The 19717-nt window shown below is 42.4% G+C and overlaps 1 protein-coding gene and 1 long non-coding RNA gene across 15 annotated transcripts in view; one reads left to right on the forward strand and one right to left on the reverse strand.

Annotated features, from left to right (window-relative positions):
- KMT2C (lysine methyltransferase 2C) overlaps window positions 1-19717 on the forward strand; it is a 191397-nt gene that overhangs the window by 152123 nt on the left and 19557 nt on the right. For all 14 annotated transcript variants that reach the window (XM_068174789.1, XM_068174817.1, XM_068174796.1 and 11 more), the window contains 14 exons: window positions 142-285; window positions 471-503; window positions 586-705; window positions 2757-2895; window positions 3159-3373; window positions 3486-3559; window positions 6142-6324; window positions 6952-8817; window positions 9841-10166; window positions 10955-12774; window positions 13839-13950; window positions 14903-14981; window positions 15101-15164; window positions 17224-17456. In XM_068174789.1, coding sequence (XP_068030890.1) covers window positions 142-285; window positions 471-503; window positions 586-705; window positions 2757-2895; window positions 3159-3373; window positions 3486-3559; window positions 6142-6324; window positions 6952-8817; window positions 9841-10166; window positions 10955-12774; window positions 13839-13950; window positions 14903-14981; window positions 15101-15164; window positions 17224-17456 — 5408 coding nt within the window. The remainder of the gene's footprint in view (window positions 1-141; window positions 286-470; window positions 504-585; window positions 706-2756; window positions 2896-3158; window positions 3374-3485; window positions 3560-6141; window positions 6325-6951; window positions 8818-9840; window positions 10167-10954; window positions 12775-13838; window positions 13951-14902; window positions 14982-15100; window positions 15165-17223; window positions 17457-19717) is intronic.
- LOC137463656 (uncharacterized) lies at window positions 4979-6968 on the reverse strand. Its single transcript, XR_010993957.1, has 2 exons — window positions 6593-6968; window positions 4979-5231 (listed from the first exon to the last, which is right to left on the reverse strand). It is a non-coding gene; the product is annotated as an uncharacterized lncRNA (long non-coding RNA).

Here is a 19717-nt window from a genome sequence, read left to right on the forward strand (position 1 = left end):
GTGCCTTACCTTTCAAATATTAGAAAGTCCTGGTTTAACTGACTGCTGAATTCTAGGGAAAGGAAATAGGGTTTATGCTCTTTACTCAATACTAATAAAATTTGCTATTCATGTCTAATTTAATATTCTTTCTTCCTGCAGCTGGATTGGATATTGGCCCCATCTCTGACGATCCTTCTTCTCTGCCTCAGCCGAATGTCAACCAGAGCTCACGGTCACTGAGTGAAGAGCAGTTAGATGAAATCCTCAGTCCAGAGCTAGACCTAGACAAAATGGTCACAGATGGTAATTTTTTTTTTGTCCTTAATCTTGGTCTTCTACAGAACTTATGTAGAAATCATCTTTTGTTTTTCTCTTTCCCCCAAATGACACATCTCTGTATTGTAACAGACCTGTTTGGACTTGGTTGCACAATTACTTTATTGCTTGTCTGGTGATTACTTACCCTGTGTTGCCTTTGCTTTGTCCAGGTGCTATTCTTGGCAAACTGTACAAAATCCCAGGTATGTGTTCTGATCCTCCTTGTCTTTAATGGAACACAGTTCACAAGCAATGCCAGCAACTCATGCAGAATGTTTTTTGCAGAGCTGGGAGGGAAGGATGTTGAAGATTTGTTTACAGCTGTGTTGAGTCCAGCAGCCCCACAGCCAGCTCCTCTACCACAGCCTCCTCCTCCACCACAGCTCATGTCTTTGCACAGCCAAGGTATGTTCCTCTGGTGCTTCTGTGAGCAGCAGTCTGGCCAGGATGGTTGTGCACCTTTTAAATGCTGATGTGGAAGTAGGACTCATCTTAGGTTGTGCAAAATTGTGGAATCTGACATTGTTAATTTGTGAAATATTATTCTAAACCTGTTCTGAAGGGAGTATGTGATTAACATCCATGTAAATGTTGCTAATAGAAAAGGACAGTTATTTGAAATTTTTCTGACATATTGGTGCTTTTACTTTAGCTGACACTTAGATGGTTTGGAAATTAGTCTGTGATAAAGCATGTGTTCTCTTCTGACTTCATTCTTTAATTACTTTAGAGTACCTCCTCAAGGGTAAGGCAAGACTCTATGTAACACTGATTTACTGAGTCTTAATATCTATAAGAATGCAGTTTCATGTATTAGCTAGTCCAAATAGAAAGGAAGCTAATCAAATTTAAAATTTATCTTGGAAATTATACTTTATTTTTCTTCAATACTACTAAAATTACCATGAGTTAGATACAGCATCTTGCTCTTGTATTGAAGGCAAGACATTAATGTTATCAGTAGAGCTGTTTTTATAAGCAGTATGTGTGAATATAATTGAATGTGCTCCTTTTCTCATCAGGCATCACTTCTAGTGTGTTTTCTGTGAGCTCATGTAAAGAGTGTCCACACTTTGATACTACTTTGGTACTACAAAGAAGGACTATGCAAATTGATTTGACCAGTGAATTAATAATGAGAAGAAAACTGATTTGTGTCCTAGTTGGATCAGTTTTCCTAACAACAAAATAATTCAAAACCTCTTAGAAAGGAGAGTGTTTTAAGTAAATAATGAGTTGATTTAAAACAAAAGATAATGTAGATACCATTGCCTGTTTCCTAAGTACTTGAGTACTTGGGGATAGCTCCAGCATTTGAGCTCTGTAAGATTGTTCAGCTCCTCCCTGTGGGAACTGCCATGATAACAAAGTTTTGGATTTACAGTTTGGTTCTTCTCCAGTGGAATGATCCACAGATAAATGCTTCAGTAGTGGTGCAGCTTGCATCAAGTTTCAGCAATTTCAGATAAAATTACTACTCTCTTCTCATGAAGCCATGAGAGCACACAGTGCAAACCAGAGGCCTGACTCCATCCTGTTTGTTTGCCAGGTCTTCACAGTTAGTCACTGTGTTTACCAGCACAGTAACACTCTCTTAAATTTTGTGTTACAGCTGTAGTTGCTGCATAATTTACATAACCTTTAGATCAGAAAGAATGTCCTAAAATGGGAGAATGATACCATGTCATCCTGCAGATACATCTGATTCCTGAGCTACTTCTGTGCTTTTAAGGAAATACTGGGGCAACAGTTAACAATCTCACTCAAGTGATGGGATCCAAGGGCCAGAGTTAATTCTGTGTAGTAACATCTGCAGATACCATCTGCTGGAATGAATCTGCCTGTGCCACATTTGTAATACTGTAATCAAATAAATAACATTTTCTGGCTTCGTACTGCTAGACTGGACGTTTAATTAGAAAATGTTAATGCTCATTTGAGTAGAGTTATCTGTTTCATTGGTTACAAATTAGGGAGTTAGTAGATAATGAGGCTTACTTTGGTACAATGCTCAGGAGTCTCAGAAGAGGAGATGTTTAATTCAGGTGGCTAATGATCATCCTGCAAGGACTGAAAACCACCTTCTCCATGGCTTGCTGCTTGTATCTGGGTTTAACAAACATGAAGAACATTAGCTTTTAAGTTTATTACCTCAATAGAAGGTGCAGTACCATGGCATGGACTACTGCAAAAGTTTTGAGAATCCATTTTTGAAAAAAAATAGTATTTTAGACAAGAAAAAAAAATGTGTGCAGGGATGTGATAGAGTAGAAAAGAATCCTTTAAGCATACAAGGAAGGATTTTAAACTGATCTAAAATCTTTCCCAAAAAAGTAAGGTCAGCACTGTAAAATTTTAAAGTGATTAATTTTTCACTATAGGAGACATTGTACCTCTGCCTTAGAAGCAGTCACCCTTGAAAACTTAAATGAGTAACTTAAACTTCTTCTTTCCAGGAGAGAATGCATTTCCAAGAGTGCCCCTCATAAATGGTCTGATTGGCCCCAACCCTCATCTCCCTCACTCGGCTCTGGCTGCTGGAGGTGGGCTGGGCACCTTCTCTCCCATTACACAGCAGCCATACACTGATGCCAGGTAAGTCCAGATGGGGAATAAAAGATATTTGTTGTATTTAGCATTAAAAAAAAACTATAACTAGCAAAAACACCTGGAGGGTTTTGTTGGTTACTAATAAGGTGTTATTATTAGTTCTTGACAGCCACCACAAAACCTTGGTATTCTTGCCGTGTGTTCACTGCTGAAATAGCAAACAGAATGAGTACTTTCCTAGTTGAGGCTTGGTTTGTTTTGTTGTTTTTATACAACCTGTAAAACAAGCCCCTTTTCTGGTCTGTCAGGGACAAGAATCCAGCGTTCAATCCAGTGGTGGGTGATCCCAACAGCTCATGGGCACCAGCTGCTCCACCCCTGGAGGGTGAAGGTGATACCATGTCCAATGCTCAGAGAAGCACCCTGAAGTGGGAGAAAGAAGAAGCTTTGGGTGAAATGGCAACTGTAGCACCTGTTCTCTATACAAATATCAACTTCCCTAACCTCAAGGAAGAGTTCCCAGGTGAGTGATCTACTGAATCAAGTTGAATATTTTACAGCAGTTGGTGCATCTTGATTTGAAAGTATCTCAGACTTATCATAGCCTTGTGTATTGACACATTTTTTGGTTGCAGACTGGGCTACAAGAGTGAAGCAAATTGCTAAACTGTGGAGGAAAGCAAGCTCTCAAGAGAGGGCTCCCTATGTGGTAAGAACAATTTCCGCCTGCATTTGCATGCTTCCAGCAAACATACATTTATAAGGTTGTGTTTTGTTTTGCTTTTAATAACTCAAGTTCTTGGTTTAGTGAAAGTTTCCCTTACTCCAAGAAAACCTTTTTAATTTAACTTTTAAGTCTGAATACTTACATCTGTATTCTTTGTTTTTCAGTCTTGGAATAAATTCTATTAGTACTGTGCAATCTAAAGACATCAGCTGAGACGAGAACATTTGTGGCTCCCACTGCCTCTCAGCTGCATTTGATTCATGCCTCAAATCATCCTTGCTCTGTCTCTTTCTACACAGAATCTCACCAGTTTCTTCAGAAGGATAATAACAACTGATCATGAGATTCCTCTCCCTTTCATCATCCCCTCTCACTGGGCTATTCTTTTTTCCCTGTTAGAGTTGCTGAAGTCTTTCAGCTATTGAACTAACAATTCCAGAGGTGTCAGTGCTCACACCTCTGCTTTCCTCATTCACTTCCACTCCTTGTGTTCTTGCTTTACTGTTCCCTTTCTCTGCTTACTCTCTTGTATTGCTTTGTATGGAAGCTCTTCTGATATCTTCTGATATCCATTTTTCTGGTACCATTTTGTGGGGAGCATGAAGGACTCCATTTTTCTCTCCAAAATCATTCACCTTTTTCACATCTGAGTTAAGTGAGCACAGGTACTTGTAGCAGCTATCTGGAGTTACGTGGTCATTGATTTCACCCTACAGAACTTCTGCCATTCAAAGGGAGTGACACTTAAACTTTATTGAAGACTCTGTTGAAGCCTGTTGAAGCATACAAAGTATGATTGAATCTTTTGGACTTCCCCAACAATTGTTGGCAAATGTACTTTTCTTTAACTTCCATTCTCTCCTTCCGTTCTCTCTGTCTTTGTGTCTTCACAGCAACAACTGGATGATCATTGTTTTTGCAGGTTTCTGTGGATTTTGCAGTTTTCAGTCTCATAGTCTTTCTTCTACCTGCTCTTTTTTCATATAGTCCCATCAGTAAACAAACTTCATTCCTCTGCATGTTGATGACGCAGAGTTTAGCAGTACTACATCATCTTCTGCTGTCCAAATTCAAAATTGTTGTGATCGCTGGCTTAAGAGGATAAATCGTATCCTAAACTCATTGTGAGAAGTGGAGTTCTTTATCTTTCTGAAACCCTTTCCACTTGAAAGAATAATTCTCTCGTTTTTCCTTTGTATCACTGAGGCATCATCATTATTCTGCTTTTTACTCAGTGTTGCAATTTCAGCACCTTTGGACCTCTGTGTCATCTTGCCCATGCTGTAGTTAATCTTGGTGCTTTCTTCTGTGTGGTATTTATAAGATAACACCCACTTATATGGGTGGCATTTACCACTTCACAATTATTTCTATTGCTGATTGCTTTATTTTTCATTGTTCTTAAAAAAATGCTGTCATATCCTTGTGATGGGTACCCAAAAGTCAGCAGCAAAAATTACTTCCCTTGTGTACAGGAGGAGAGTGCATGCTCCTGCACACCAGTATTTACACAGCAATATGTGGTTAATTCTTCTCAGAACAGTTCTTGTGCTTCTGCCATGCAGCTCCTGCTGGTGTGCCTGGCATTGTGCACACAAGAAGCTGCTCTGGTACCTCTCCTGAGGGACTGACACTCTGAGGGGTTGAGTGAAGGCTGAAATGAAATTCAGAGAAGTATTAGTAAATTTTCACTGTAGGCTTTTTACTTTACTTAGCATGCACAATCCCATCACTTACAGGTAAAAATGACAGTGATTTTTCTGCTGCTGTGACATTGGTGCTCTCATCCATGTCAGTATTTCATTGTTGGTGGGGGGAGTATTAAAGGCCTTTCCTCTAGGCAACCCCTACTTGACAGCTGCAGATAAATTTGTGAAAAAGAGGATGTGAGGGTTTGGTTCAGAAAAGAAATCACATCCTAGATTGGTGGTAAAACAGGCTCTTTGAAACTTCCATTAGATACTTCAAAGTGTCACTATGGCTGTAAAATGCCTCATTGAAGAGGAATTGCTGTGTCTCCATTCAGTTTTTCCTGATCCATAAGCCTATATCCTATGTTTATACTGTTAACTGTTAACAGACTCGGATCTTTAGAGGTCATTTAATGGACTAGACTGTATTTTTCTTGTCATTGGAGTTCTCCACATTAGTGGCCTTTATTGATCCAAGCATCATCTGCTGTGCTCAGCCTTCGCGTTGTAGACCACACCGATATGTGATTTGAAAGGTGAACTGGTGCGATTAACGATTTCTTGGCACAGCACAGTGCCTGGAACAGACACCCTCCTGTATAGAAAAGCTTTGCTAATAGGTTTACTAATTTACTAATTGCTAGTAACCTTAGTTCCTTCCATATATGTTAAACAACAGAATTTCCACAGAGGTGTGAAATTTTTCTGTTTGGAATTCTTTCTGAAGTGCATAATGTCATTTCCACGAGGATGCGTTTGGATTGAAACAGGCTGTACAAATAATTTGGTGATAGGTTTTGTGGGAATAACAGATGCAGTGTGCACACTTAGTAGAAGAAAATAAGTCTAACTGCATCTTTTCTCTTTCTCCAGCAAAAAGCCAGAGATAACAGAACTGCTTTGCGCATCAATAAAGTACAGATGTCAAATGACTCCATGAAAAGGCAGCAGCAACAGGATAGCATTGATCCCAGCTCACGCATCGACTCCGACCTCTTTAAAGATCCATTAAAACAGAGGGAATCAGAACATGAGCAGGAATGGAAATTCAGACAGGTGTGTAGCATTTAAGGTGTTTTGTTATTTTCTCCCTGCTTTTTATTGCATTGTAGGAATTGGTTGTAATAAAATCAGTTTGAATCTTCCTTTGTAGAAGAGTATACAGTCAGCCATTCTGCTTGGGAAGAAAATGGATGTTTTCAGGAGATAAGCTGTTTGTAAAAAAACTTTTCTTTAAATTTTGGCTCTTAAGTCCTGTGTATTATACAAACAGGTTGTTCTTTCTCTGCCTGGGTGGCTGGTGCAGTAGGTTTTTATTACATACCCTGTATTGCAGTAACTTTGTCCTGCACACTGCTGCCTCACATGGGGCTGGATGTCTCTCAAAGCCCACACCAGTGCTGCGTGTCAGTAACCTTTGTCTCCAGAGTATAAGGTTGGAAAGAGGTGATGCTCTTTAGGCAGCCTGGGAACTTCTTATTCCCATGCAAGCAAGATGCATGTCAAGGTAATTGATCTTCACAAAGAGCTGGACTCTCTGCTCCCATTGCATTTAAAATTTGCAATTATTTTTAAATTATATTGGATATGTCCTAAAGTTTTAATTATAGACTCAGTCATTAGAAAGATTTTGTATACCCTAAACTTAGAAGTGTAACATTTTTCCTCATAATTTTAAAACAGCAAATGCGGCAAAAAAGTAAGCAGCAGGCCAAAATAGAAGCCACACAAAAGCTTGAGCAGGTGAAAAATGAGCAGCAGCAACAGCAGCAGCAACAGCAGCAGCAGCAGTTTGGTTCACAGCAGCTCCTGAACCAGTCTGGCTCAGACACACCGAGCAGTGGGATCCAGAGCCCCTTAACGCCTCAGACTGGCAATGGAAGTATGTCTCCTGCACAACAGACATTCCATAAGGATCTGTTCACAAAGCAGCAGCTCCCTGCTACGCCCACATCGGCGTCCTCAGATGATGTGTTCCTAAAGCCACAGGCCCCACCTCCCACTCCCTCCCGAATCCCAGTACACGATTCGCTGTCTCAGTCTCAGACTCCTCAGACATCATCACAACAGATGTTTTCTCCAGGTTCCACAAACACAAGGCCTCCTTCTCCAATGGATCCCTATGCTAAAATGGTGGGAACACCCAGGCCAGCACCCATCAACCAGAACTTTGTCAGAAGGAACACCATTGCCCCGTTAGATTCCTGTGCAGCACAGTCCTCCATATCTCGGGAGCCGTCAGGAAGCAGGCCCTCGCCAGTCAGGGACTCATGTTCTTCATCTCCAGGTAGCAGCGATCCCTATGCAAAGCCACCAGACACACCCAGGCCTGTCCTGCCATCAGAGCAGTTCTCCAAACCACTGGGAGTCCCACGGTCGCCCATAGTTATGGAGCAGTCAGGGAAGGTTCCTTTAGCTGCTGGAAGCAGCGATCCATTTACTAAGCCGGCTCCTAGGACTGACACGTTTCAGAGACAGAGAGTAACCTCTGCTGATGCCTATGCACGGCCTCCATTGACTCCAACTCCTGCTCCTGTGGATGGGAGCCCTGGACCTTTCAAAACTCCTCTGCGCCCTCCTCAGTCCCCACAAGATCCTTACTCCTCCATGCCAGCCACGCCCCGGCGCGTTGCTGTTGATCCCTATGAAAGGCCCCCTCTGACACCGAGGCCCATGGATAACTTTTCCCATAACCAGGCCAATGATCCCTACAGCCAGCCTCCCCTCACTCCCCACCCTGCAGTAAAGGAGCCTTTTGTCCATCCGCCACGGATAGTGCGCCAGCAGGGTGATTCTTTCCCTCAGTCTGGGCCCATTTCAAGGCCAGCTTCTCAGGACCCTTACGCCCAGCCTCCAGGTACTCCTCGGCCAGTTGCTGATCCTTATGCCCATCCCCCAGGAACTCCTCGTCCCACCACCGTGGATCCATATATGCAGCAGCCACCAACACCAAGACCTGCTCAACCAGCAGATTTGTTTGCTCAGTCCCCAGCAAACCAGAGACATTCTGATCCCTATGCCCAGCCTCCTGGAACACCACGGCCAGTTCTCAGTGATCCTTACTCTCAGCAGCCAGCAACCCCAAGGCCAGGGATTCCTGAGAGTTTTAACAGACCTGCCATGACAAGGCCAGGACTAATAACGAGTAGAGATCCTTTCCTGCAGACACCACAGAGTAGGTTGCAGGGCACTTTTGTCAGGCCATCAGACCCATGTTCTCAAACTCCCAGGTCTGCAGGACCTGCAATAACAGATTCCTTTAGCCATGGTGCAGCTACTCCAGCACATGACCCATATGATCAACCACCAATGACTCCAAGACCTCAGCCAGAATCTTTTGGAACTGGCCAGCTGGCCCATGATGCTGCCGAACAGCCACGGCCTGGATCTGAGGGCACCTTCAGTGCATCTGGAAATGCTCCAATGACTTCTCAAGGACAACAGTTTCCCAAAGCTTCACAAGTTCCTGGCCCAGCACCCACCACGGGAGTAACAGATACACAGAACACCATGAATATGTCTCAAGCAGATACTGAGAAGTTAAGACAGGTGAGAATTCTGATGATACTAAAATTCTGGAAGTAGAGGAATTTCCCCCATTGTTGTTAATACTTGAAGTTTCTTGCCATTAAACATAACTATGTGTAAGATACGGATTATCTTAGTTTACTTTGGTCCTTCTGGATAGAACCACAATATACAGAATACAGAAACATCAGTAATTTTTAAGGAGTTTGGACAAGATCCATAGAAACAAGCAAAGGCTATATTCCACTGAAGCCATAGATGGTTAGTCTGTAATAGTGTTTTTAGCTACAGTCTGAGGAAAAAAAAAAACATTTTAAAAGGTCAGTTTGTTCTATTCTGTGACAAATGAGGTGTGGAACTGATTGTCAGTGACTTGTTCACTGGCTGGAGAAGGGAGTACTGCCAAAGATCTTAGACCACATGTCCGACTTTGCAGTTGGCCGGCGTGTTGAGGTGAATCCTTCCCTGGTCACTGCTCTTCTTGAGGCACATTCACTCCAGGTTTCTGTCCATGAAAGTCTGGCAAGCAGCTCTTGTTCAGAGATAGAATTACATTCAGCTTGTGGAAAGCAGCTCAATCTTATGTTTGGAAGGAGGGATGGGAAGTGAATTTAATGGAAAACCAGTAGTATTTATCATACAGAGTTAAGAGTAAATTCTGCAGCTATGGTGTAAAAACCTTTTGCTGAATTTTCTTCAGTGGACCTCTAGTCACCTTTGTCTCTCAGAATGCACTTTGCCTGTGCTGAACGGGCCTGCATTACTGGAATAGAAAAATGGAGAGAGAGTTGCTTCCATGTTAAATGGTAGAATGGGATCACACCATACACTTTACCAAGTGGTCTGGATGTTAAGTTGGGTTACCAGCACCCTGCACCTTTTGACCCTCCTTCTCATTTCTGAGCAGATTGTCGTTGTTTATAATATTTTCCTGTAGCAAGAGAAGAATTTCTTTCCTCCAAAAGGCTTAACCAAGCAGAGTGTAACACTTGAAAAGATGTCAGTTGCAGTGACAAGTGTAATGATTTGTTTTCTTGTAAACAGCGCCAGAAGCTCCGTGAGATTATCCTACAGCAGCAGCAGCAGAAGAAGAATGCAGTTCGCCAGGAAAAGGCCTTGCAGGACGCAGCAGCTCCTCCCCATGCAGCCCCTCTTCAGCACTGGCAGCAAGACAACTTAAATCAGATCTTTAACCGCCCTCCTCCTCCCTATCCTGGGAATATCAGGTCCTCAGTGGTGCCTCCAGGTGGGCCAAGGTTCTCCATGTACCCGAAGGACCAGCGTGGGCCCTTCCCTGGGGATGGGCAGTTCAACAGGCCCCAGTTCCCAGGAGATATGAGCACCATGGGGATGAGACCACATGGTCTGAGGTAAGCTCTTGGATCTCTTAAACTCAGGGTATTACAGGGGTAGTTAGAGAAAAAGGGCTTTTTAGACAGGATGAAAAATCCTCTGCAGGAGCTGGTAACCTTCCTGAACTCTGTATGTGCAGTGGGTTTTCCTGTAACATCAGAATGTGTGTTTTACACTAAGTATTTTACACTGTTTTGTTGGGAGTAATTCAGAAAAATAAGTGGAGAAACTGCAGAACTAGTAAAACTTGTGTGACCTGAAACATCTTGTTGTCCATGGCTTTTGGGGCATTTCTTAAAAAAAATACAAAAGATGAGGCTTTATTTTTGATGTCTTAATAATGAATAAATTAATTTCTAATTTCTCATCAAACATCAGCTTATATCTGTGCAATTTTTACAGTGAATGCTACAATATAAAATTAATACCAGTATCAACATACATTCTCAGAAATTAATTTTTTTAGTATCTGGATTTATTTCACTAATTTCTAAATCCACACACTGAGAATTTTTTACTCTGAATTGCATTAGCTTGTATTTTAATTACTAGGTTAGTTCTGACTGTCAGAGTTTTCTATCCATTATTATTATTATTGTTGAAATTGAAAACGGGTTGTTTATTAAATATAATTAAAGCAATTATTTTATTGTAGTCATAAAGCTCATTTAAATGTAAGTATAATTAGTCAAAACATTGATTTAAATGTCTTGATGAATGCATCACGTAAAGCATTTTGGTGAACAGTTACTTAGTCACGTGAGACTGAGAAAAAAGATGATTTGCCTTTCATGCTTTGTTTTAGATATGGGTTTCCAGGAGGTGGCCATGGTCCACCCTCGGGCCAGGAACGTTTCCTTGGTCCTCAGCAGCCCATGCAGCGCCCTGGAGTTCCCCCACAGCTGAGGAGATCCCTGTCTATTGACATGCCCCGGCCAGTGAACACCCCACAGATCAATAACGCATCCGGGATCTCGCAGCATTTTCCCCCGCAGGGAATTCCGGTCCAGCAGCACAACATCCTGGGCCAGGCGTTCATCGAGCTGCGTCACAGAGCTCCTGATGGCAGGCCAAGGCTGCCCTTCAACCCTGCTGCTGCCACTGTGCTGGATGCAGCAGCTCAGCACCAGCGGCACCCTGGCTTCCTGCCCAGGCAGGATTTCCCAGGCCCGAGACAGGCAGAACCTCTGAGACACAGCTCTCAAGGAATACCAAACCAGTTGCAGATGTCTGCCAGTTTGGAGCACATGTCCCAGTCCCAGCAGGATCAAATCAATCCTGAGAACCCACCTGCACTTGTAATGCGTTCTCTGGGTCAGCCAGTTGCTGATGCATTCCCGGGACCATCTTTGGCTACATCTGCACCAAGTGATGAATCTGCAAACTTGCAGATTCCCAACCAGTCAAGTGATGGTCTAGAAGAAAAGCTTGATCCTGATGATCCTGCTGTAAAAGATTTGGATGTGAAAGACCTTGATGGGGTTGAAGTCAAGGACTTAGATGATGAGGATTTGGAAAATCTGAACCTGGACACAGAGGATGGGAAAGGAGATGAGCTGGACACTCTAGATAATTTGGAAACCAATGATCCTCACCTTGATGATCTTCTGAGATCTGGGGAATTTGATTTAATTGCATACACAGACCCAGACCTTGATGTGGGGGATAAGAAAGGAATGTTTAATGAAGAACTGGACCTTAGTGTCCCCATTGATGACAAACTAGATATCCAGGGCAAGGCAGAAGAACCCAAACAGAAAGAGCAAGGTGATACAACTGTTGCTCCTGCTGAGACCCAGTCTCCACCAAAGAAATCAGCTACAGAAAATGAAACTAAAATGAAAGTGCTTTCCCCAAACACTCAAGAGGAAAAGAAGAATGAAAATGAAAAAGGTGATGGAAATACTGAGTCCACAAGTGCTCAACAGGCTGCTGAAGTGGAGTTAAAGGATGGAGAAAAGGCTCCTGCGCAAACTGCTAATCCAGAATTCCCTGACAAAGCTCCTGCTGTTCCTAGTCAAGATACAACTGTGCCTAGTCCAGATGCTCAGGGATCTGCTCCAGTGCCTGTTCAAGGAGCAGTAAGTTCCTGCAGTATTTCTGGGTCCACCCCAGTCCTCTCAAGCTTGCTGTCTAGTGAAAGCTCAGACAGTGCTGAAGCAAGAACTCTGGGATCTCCATCTCAATCTCTGCCACCCACACAAATGAACCATGGATCAGGTATTCCACAAACACTCATGACACCTGCTGGACAGATCTTGGAAAACACTTTAAATTCCAATCTGCCCATGGTTCCACGAATGAACCATAATTTTTCTCAAGGGTCACCAAATCCAGGATTTATTCAGGGTCAGTCATCTAATCATAACTTTGGGACAGCACAGACATCTAATCAGACTGTGGCTGTACCAAACCGTCCTGGTCCCAGTGGCATCTCTGGTCCCCAGCAGATGATGCTCCCTCAGCCATTAGCTCAGCAGCAAAACCGAGAGAGGCCACTTCTGCTGGAGGAACAGCCACTTCTTCTGCAGGACCTCCTGGATCAGGAGAGGCAGGAGCAGCAGCAGCAGAGACAGATGCAAGCCATGATTCGCCAGCGTTCCGAGCCATTTTTCCCCAATATTGGTATGTGGGTGTCCTGTTTGTCTGTGTTCTGGTTGGTGTTCTAAAAATGCAGCAACAAATTGTTAAATAATCCACAGGACTGTGAGAAGCAGGTAAATATGTAAAGCTTGAAGGTGGCATAATAAAAATCAGCCTGCCTACTAGGTACAAAGGGAGTATGGAAATTGAACATGTAGGTGGAATTCTGAACTCTGTGGCAAGGCTCCTGTTGTCATTACCAGGATCAGGGTAACTCTGCTTTACTGATAACGTTTGTGACACCAGCTGTGCCCCATACTCTCTTTAGACTTTAGTTTCTCATGAGATAAGCAGTAAATGCATCCTTTGTAAACAAAATTAAGTGGTCAAGTGAAGTAGCTGACCTTCTTGATATTTTATCTATCAATTTTATGTTTATGGTTGTTTTATGACTTTTTGGAGTATTTTTTGTGTCACTAGGAAAGGGATTATCAAAAGCTATTACTAACCCACAGTCTAGGCAAGGCCCAGAAATATCACATGTAATTCTGCTTGTACTAAAAAATTTAAGAAAAACTGTGGTTGCTTGTTTAATATAGCCTAGCAGTTTGAGCATTCAAATCAAGACCATCCATTTAACTGATAATGAAACACAAAATTTCGAGAATTGTTTAAGTTGTAACTACAGTGACCATCAAGGCCATTCTCGTAGTGCATTAGTGATGGTGTGCCAGTTGTCATTTGAGATCACAGAAGCAACTCCTCTTCCTGAGTCTTAAACCTATAAATAGAATTTATTAATCTGTTGGGTCATAGGCCAGATTTGGTCTAGAGCCCTTCTCAGACTCTCAGACTGACCTGCTTTTGTTTGTATGTTGTGGCTGAAAACAAGGGCAGCTGTTGCTGGACTAACTTCTCCTACAGGATACGTGAAACTGCTTATTAACCTCGAATATCAAAGTGGGGAGGGCAGCTAATGTGAAATAGGAATGCAGTTAATGCTTTACTGAAGATTTAGGCATGAACTAAATGTAAACAAGTAATTTCCATTTAACAACTTGTAACGTTCATCTGTGTGATTCACTGCTGCTGTTTTGGTCTTACAGATTTTGATGCGATTACGGATCCCATCATGAAAGCAAAAATGGTAGCTCTTAAGGGGATCAACAAAGTCATGGCACAGAGTAACATGGGGATGCCACCAATGGTCATGAACAGGTAGGCAACTCTTGATACCATTCTTCAGGACTACAGAATGTGAAAGGAAATGACAGAGCTCAGGGAAACTGTGTGCAGGAAATGAAAAAAAAATTCTTTCTGTCCTGTAGTTCGCATTTGATGCTAACACAGGATTATCTCCTAGGAATAAAGCCAGTGTGGCAGTAGGAGCTATAAAAGGTATTCAAATGCATCAGTTTTGTGTTCCAGTTGTCATGTCATGGGTCAACATGGCCAGCATGGCTTCACTGTTGATGCTCTTCTTGTTTTCTCACTTGCTAATTAGGTAATGACACATCTCCCACGGGTTGTGCTAGAAACTGGGGGTGGCCATGTGGAACCTCATGTTGCAGCAAATCATTTAATGCTGGGTATAAGTAAGATTTTAGCCCAAGTAGTGGAAGTTCCATCCTCTCCTTAAATCCCTTCTGAGGACAAAAGGAGCCGTGAACTGTGCAGGCTGCACCATGACTGTCCTTAGGGTAGGTGGAAAATCCATGGGCGAGGGAGGATCTGTGCCTGTTCTTTTGATGTGGCACTTCAAACTGGGTTTTCTCTGTCCAGTGCCCCATGATAATAAATGGCTTACCCAAGGTGTAAATTTACACAATTCCTGTTGACTGTGATGGTGGCCATGAAACCTAAATACATTCAACTGTTTTTCTTTAAATTATAAAATACTAAAATGCAAATACAGACTTGTGTGTGTGTTTTCGCTGTTGTGGCACAGTAGGTCATATTTACATCATCTCTCTGAAAAATGTAAAATGCAATAGTTTCAACCAAGGGCAAAATGCTGTCTGTATTCTCCAGATGTTGAAAAGGTTTCGTACAGAAGTTCAAGTGCATGTTTGTATAATATTTGGGTGCTTTGTTTAAGTTGAACATAATAAAGTTGTCTCTCTCTCCTAAAGAGCTGGTTTGCAAGGTTACAATTTCTGTTTCTCAATAGGTTTCCCTTTATGGGTCAGCCAGTGCCAGGGGGTCAGACCAGTGAAGGCCAAAATCATATGCAACAGGCAATTACACAGGTAAGGCAACTTGATATGGGCTTGAAACAAAAGTGTTCAATAATGATCACTAAGTTGGGGGCATTTTAACTGAATCATAATTTAATATCCTCGTCTGTCTGTTTTGCTGAAATTTCTAGGATGGAAGTTTGACGCCTCAGATTTCTAGACCTAATCCTCCCAATTTTGGTCCTGGTTTTGTCAGTAAGTAAAGATTTAATGATTTATTCTATGAGTTGTTTTTGGTTTTTTTTTCATTTTACAGTTCTATTTTCTTTAAAATGAACTATCCATAAATGGATACTGTCTCTCAAAAAAATCATCCTTTTAAAATTGAGTCATTCATCATTACAATGCCAGGTAGTGAAGGGGTGTTTAGTAAATGCTGTTAACATTTTTTTTTCTAGAAGCTATCATCAACTAAACTCCATAAGGAAAAAGTGAAACAGAAAATTAACATTATTTTGATTTGTATGAGAGCAATAATCTATTAACTGGCAGACTGCTGTATCAGAAACCTGGTCTTGGGTTGTGTTGCAATATTCTGAGCTCAGAACAAGTGTGTGTGTGTTGATGGAATTTTTTATTTCAGAAGCAGAAAGTTTTGTGCAGCATCATTGTCATTCGAACAAACACCAGAAAAAGCTTTCCAGGCATTGGTTAGGCAAGCCCGGCTGGTGAAACACAGTTGTTGAAAGCAGAAATATACTGCACTAGCTTTTTGCATTCCGTATTTCTGGCTGCCCTAGATCAATTGTGAATCCTAGTCTCTGTGATGAGAAAGGTTTATTAGCAGAAATTAAAACTGAGCATATGTTGGGAGAGGAAGACCATGTGTAAAAAAGTGTTTCTGTCACTACAAATACTTCACTTGATATTTGTGAATAAGAAACAGAAGTAAACTCCTTCGCATTTTCCAGAAGCTGGAGTAGCAGCACTGAGTATGCAATAAGGAGCTTTGGCAGTATTATGTGTATTAATTATTTGTGGTGGGATTCCACATGGCACTCGGCATGGCCCTACTCTGGTTGGGTGGTGGTGGGTTCTGAGCACTTGAGTAAATCTGGTTTTCAGTTCAGTAGTAGCTACTCTTACCTGGAACTTGTTAAAATTTCAGTACTTTCATGTTTCTCATGATACTCTCAGTGTTTCCACTCAATTGTCCCCTCAGTTTTTGGGATCAGTACTGCAGAACTTTTCCCTGAAAGCACCTTGAGGCTGTAGCTCACCCTGAGTAGGTTTAGTTGAGCTGTTCAGTCAAAGCTGTCACTGACACAGTGACTCACGGAGTAGAAGGTGGCAGGGTCTGGAGCACAAGGAGGACGTGGTTATATTGAAATCCTGGAGCTGTGTGGTATCTCTGTTAAACAAGGATCTTCACAAGGAAGATCTGCGCTTATTCGTGATGTCCCAGCTCACTGAAAATGTGATCAGGAGACAAATGACATCATCATCATCATCAGTGTTCTCTCTTGCTTTCTGTGCTTAGTGCAGGTCAAGTGTTATCAGACATGGTTGTTTTACCTCCAGAAAAACATCAAGAGCAATGGACTGCCTGTGGCAGACAAGCATTTCTCATTTCAGAGAAGAGCAATGCCTCAGTTACAGCCTAAATGAGAGACATTTACTTTGGGGGCATGAAATGGCACTGGTGCTGGCGGCCCCGTGCTGAGGGCTGACATTGACAAAGTGATTTTTACAAAGACAGTATATTTCTTTCACTTCCTGAATATTTGGTGGTGTTCATCATTTTAATATTTTTCTTAGAAGTTGTAATAAAAATAATTTTTGCATGTACAACAGTTTTCTGCAAACACCAGAGTTAATCAGGCCGTGTTTCCTGTAAATTTATGTCCTTGTTCCCTAATCTCTTTGTACTTGAGTACTTCCAGAGATCTTCCATGTCCCCTCTTCTGTGGCAGGACAGGGAATCGCTGGGTTCTCTAACAGTTCTCAAAGCCACATTTGCTCACTGGCAAGTGCATGTTTGCTGCTCAACAGCTGGCTGATATCTCCTGAAATGGACTGTGTTAAAACTGGTTTCTATCACAAACGCAGTGATTTGGATATCTGTCTCATTTACTGAAGTCACTCCAAGAACACACTATTTCTTTCAAGTTCTCTGTCAAATCTGGCTGAATTTGACCACTAGTTTCTTAAAATAAGAGGGGGAACCTGATGGTTAAACTTGAGCTTTAAAGAGTAGGATGAGTTGTCATCTCTGGGATGAGATCATATCACACTTCATTTCCCTTCTCTCTAGATGATTCACAAAGAAAGCAATACGAGGAATGGCTGCAGGATACACAACAACTTCTTCAAATGCAGCAGAAGTACCTGGAGGAGCAGATTGGAGCCCACAGAAAATCCAAGAAGGCCCTTTCAGCCAAACAGCGTACAGCCAAGAAAGCTGGCCGGGAGTTCCCAGAGGAAGATGCAGAACAGCTGAAACACGTTACTGAGCAGCAAAGTATGGTCCAAAAACAGCTAGATCAGGTAATCATCTGGAATCCAGACTATTCACCTTGGCACTGAGCTGTCACTGTAGTAAGTCTTTCCTTTAAATCTTCTGAAAGACACAGTGGAGCTCTACCTGAAGGAGCCACTCCCTGTTTTGTTTTGCGTGTGTAACAGCATTGCTCTGGAGTGTAGGTGACACTGGAGCTGCAAAGGAGTATTCTGTGGCAAACATTATGACAAAAAGCTGGGTTAGTACTTCGGGAAGAGGGGAATTCCTTGGCAAAATGACTTGCAGCAGAGTTCCTGGCACTGTGCAAAGCAAAAATGAAACATTATGAGAAAAGTTTCAGCATGCAGGGCTTTGTTTTGGGCTTGAATGAATGTCTTAACCCAATATTCTTTTTTTACAGTTTGAAAATTTGTTTTTATTATATCTTTAGTATTAGACTAGTTTTATGGTCTGTCTCATTCCTAGATGCTGATTATCGTGTCATGGAATAACAAAGGTCAAAGGGATGTCTGGAGATCTTATAGTCATGATCAAAGCAGAAGTAGCTTCATGATTAAATCAGGTTACTCAGCACCTTGTCAGTCAAGTTCTGGAAGTCTCCAGGGAAAGAGATTTCCCAGCCTTTCTGGGCCCCTGTTTCTACATGTAACCACTTTCACTGGGCTTTGTTTTCCTTTCCTTAGATTCAGTTGGAATTTCACATATTGTAACTGTGATAATAGTGAGATGAAACCTGTGGCGGTTTTGCTAATATGCTTTGCTCACCAGTAGTTAGTGCTGTGTTCCTCAAGACTTTTATTAAAAATTACCTGGCATGATTGTCAGGATCAGCTAGTCCTGCTGAAAATGAAAATGCTTTAGGATTATCCTTTACTAGTTTGAAGGAGAAAACTGGGCAACAGACAGCTTGGAATGAAGTCCAGAGCAATATCTGACCCTTGAGTTCTCCTGTGTTGCTTCAAGACAAAGTATGTGCTGGATGGAATATTAGTTGGCTCATCTTGCCACTGTGTGGAAGAGGGATGGAGTGGGTAAATTATTTCTACATGATATTTTCCCCTTCCATAATGAATCACAAGTAGAACAAGTGCAAAAAAAATTTCCCTTTAACCAATTTTTATTATACATACAAGAGCCTAATCTTATGGTGGAGTTAGACTGAAGTAACAGCTGCTAACCATGACATTGCCGTCAGATCCATTTACTGCCCCATAATTAAAGTTCTCCTATTTGTAATTTTTAAATTTAAGTTTAATCTACTGCTGGCAGAAGCCATCCACTGCCCTTCAGCCACTGATTTCGACCAGTGGTTGATTCATCCACATCCTAAGCAGCATTTTGTTCTGTACCTCGTAGGAGTTGAAATGAGGTTTAAAGTATAGTTTTAACCACATTCTGTTGGAAGCAATTTGCCACTCTTTCAAATCAGATCAAGTCATTTTTCTGCAGTCAAGCTCCTGGTAGTTTTCGGAAAGTCTCTGTATATATGGAGAGAGTAAAGAGCTCCTGGATCCCTGTGAGTGGCTGGTCCTGGACACGGGCACGGAGCAGGCGGAGCTGACTGTGCCCCAGGAGCTGATGTGAGTCAGGGTTATTGGCCAGGCATGGAGCCACACAGACACTGCCAGATGGCCCCTGTGGCACCGTGCCTGTGCTCACAGGCTCTGCCCTGCTGAAATCTCCAGCTCAGCTCAGGGCCTCTGGGTGTGCTCGGCCCTGGGCCTGGGACACCGCAGCTCGTTCCAGGGACAGTCGTGGCTGATCCGCCCCTGCGGGCCCTGGAGGTTGTGGTGCTTTGGGTGCCTCGTGGTACAGCCCCACAGAGCCAGCACAGGTTTAGTGCTGTAGGACCAGGAGAAGCCCTGGAGCACTGGTTCTGTGCGGTGCAGATGGATCCAGTCAGTGCCTCTGTGCAGTAGCACTGTTTATCCAGCAGTGTCAGTGCCAAGGCAGAGCTCATGAATCATCTTGGACCTGGGATTATTGTGTAAATAACCTTTTGGGTGCATCTGTCCTTCAGCCCTAAGTGTCCTGTGTCCTGTTACCCTGAGCTTTCTGTCTTAGTCCTTGCTTCAGATAAAAGGAGAGGGCTATCACACAATTCGAAATACATTACAGAGTTTTTTCTATCCCTGCATAAGCTGTGGAAATTGTAATCAAATGAAGAGAAGTGAGAGGGAGATTTTCCATAATGTATTTACCATCAACAGTGGATTGCAAATCCTTCTATTTATAGTTTAGTTGTGTGTCTGCAGTGTTTCTGAAAGGCTCTTGCTTGTCCAGTTGA

The sequence above is a fragment of the Anomalospiza imberbis genome, chromosome 1, assembly GCF_031753505.1.
Source record: "Anomalospiza imberbis isolate Cuckoo-Finch-1a 21T00152 chromosome 1, ASM3175350v1, whole genome shotgun sequence".
NCBI lineage: Eukaryota > Metazoa > Chordata > Aves > Passeriformes > Viduidae > Anomalospiza > Anomalospiza imberbis.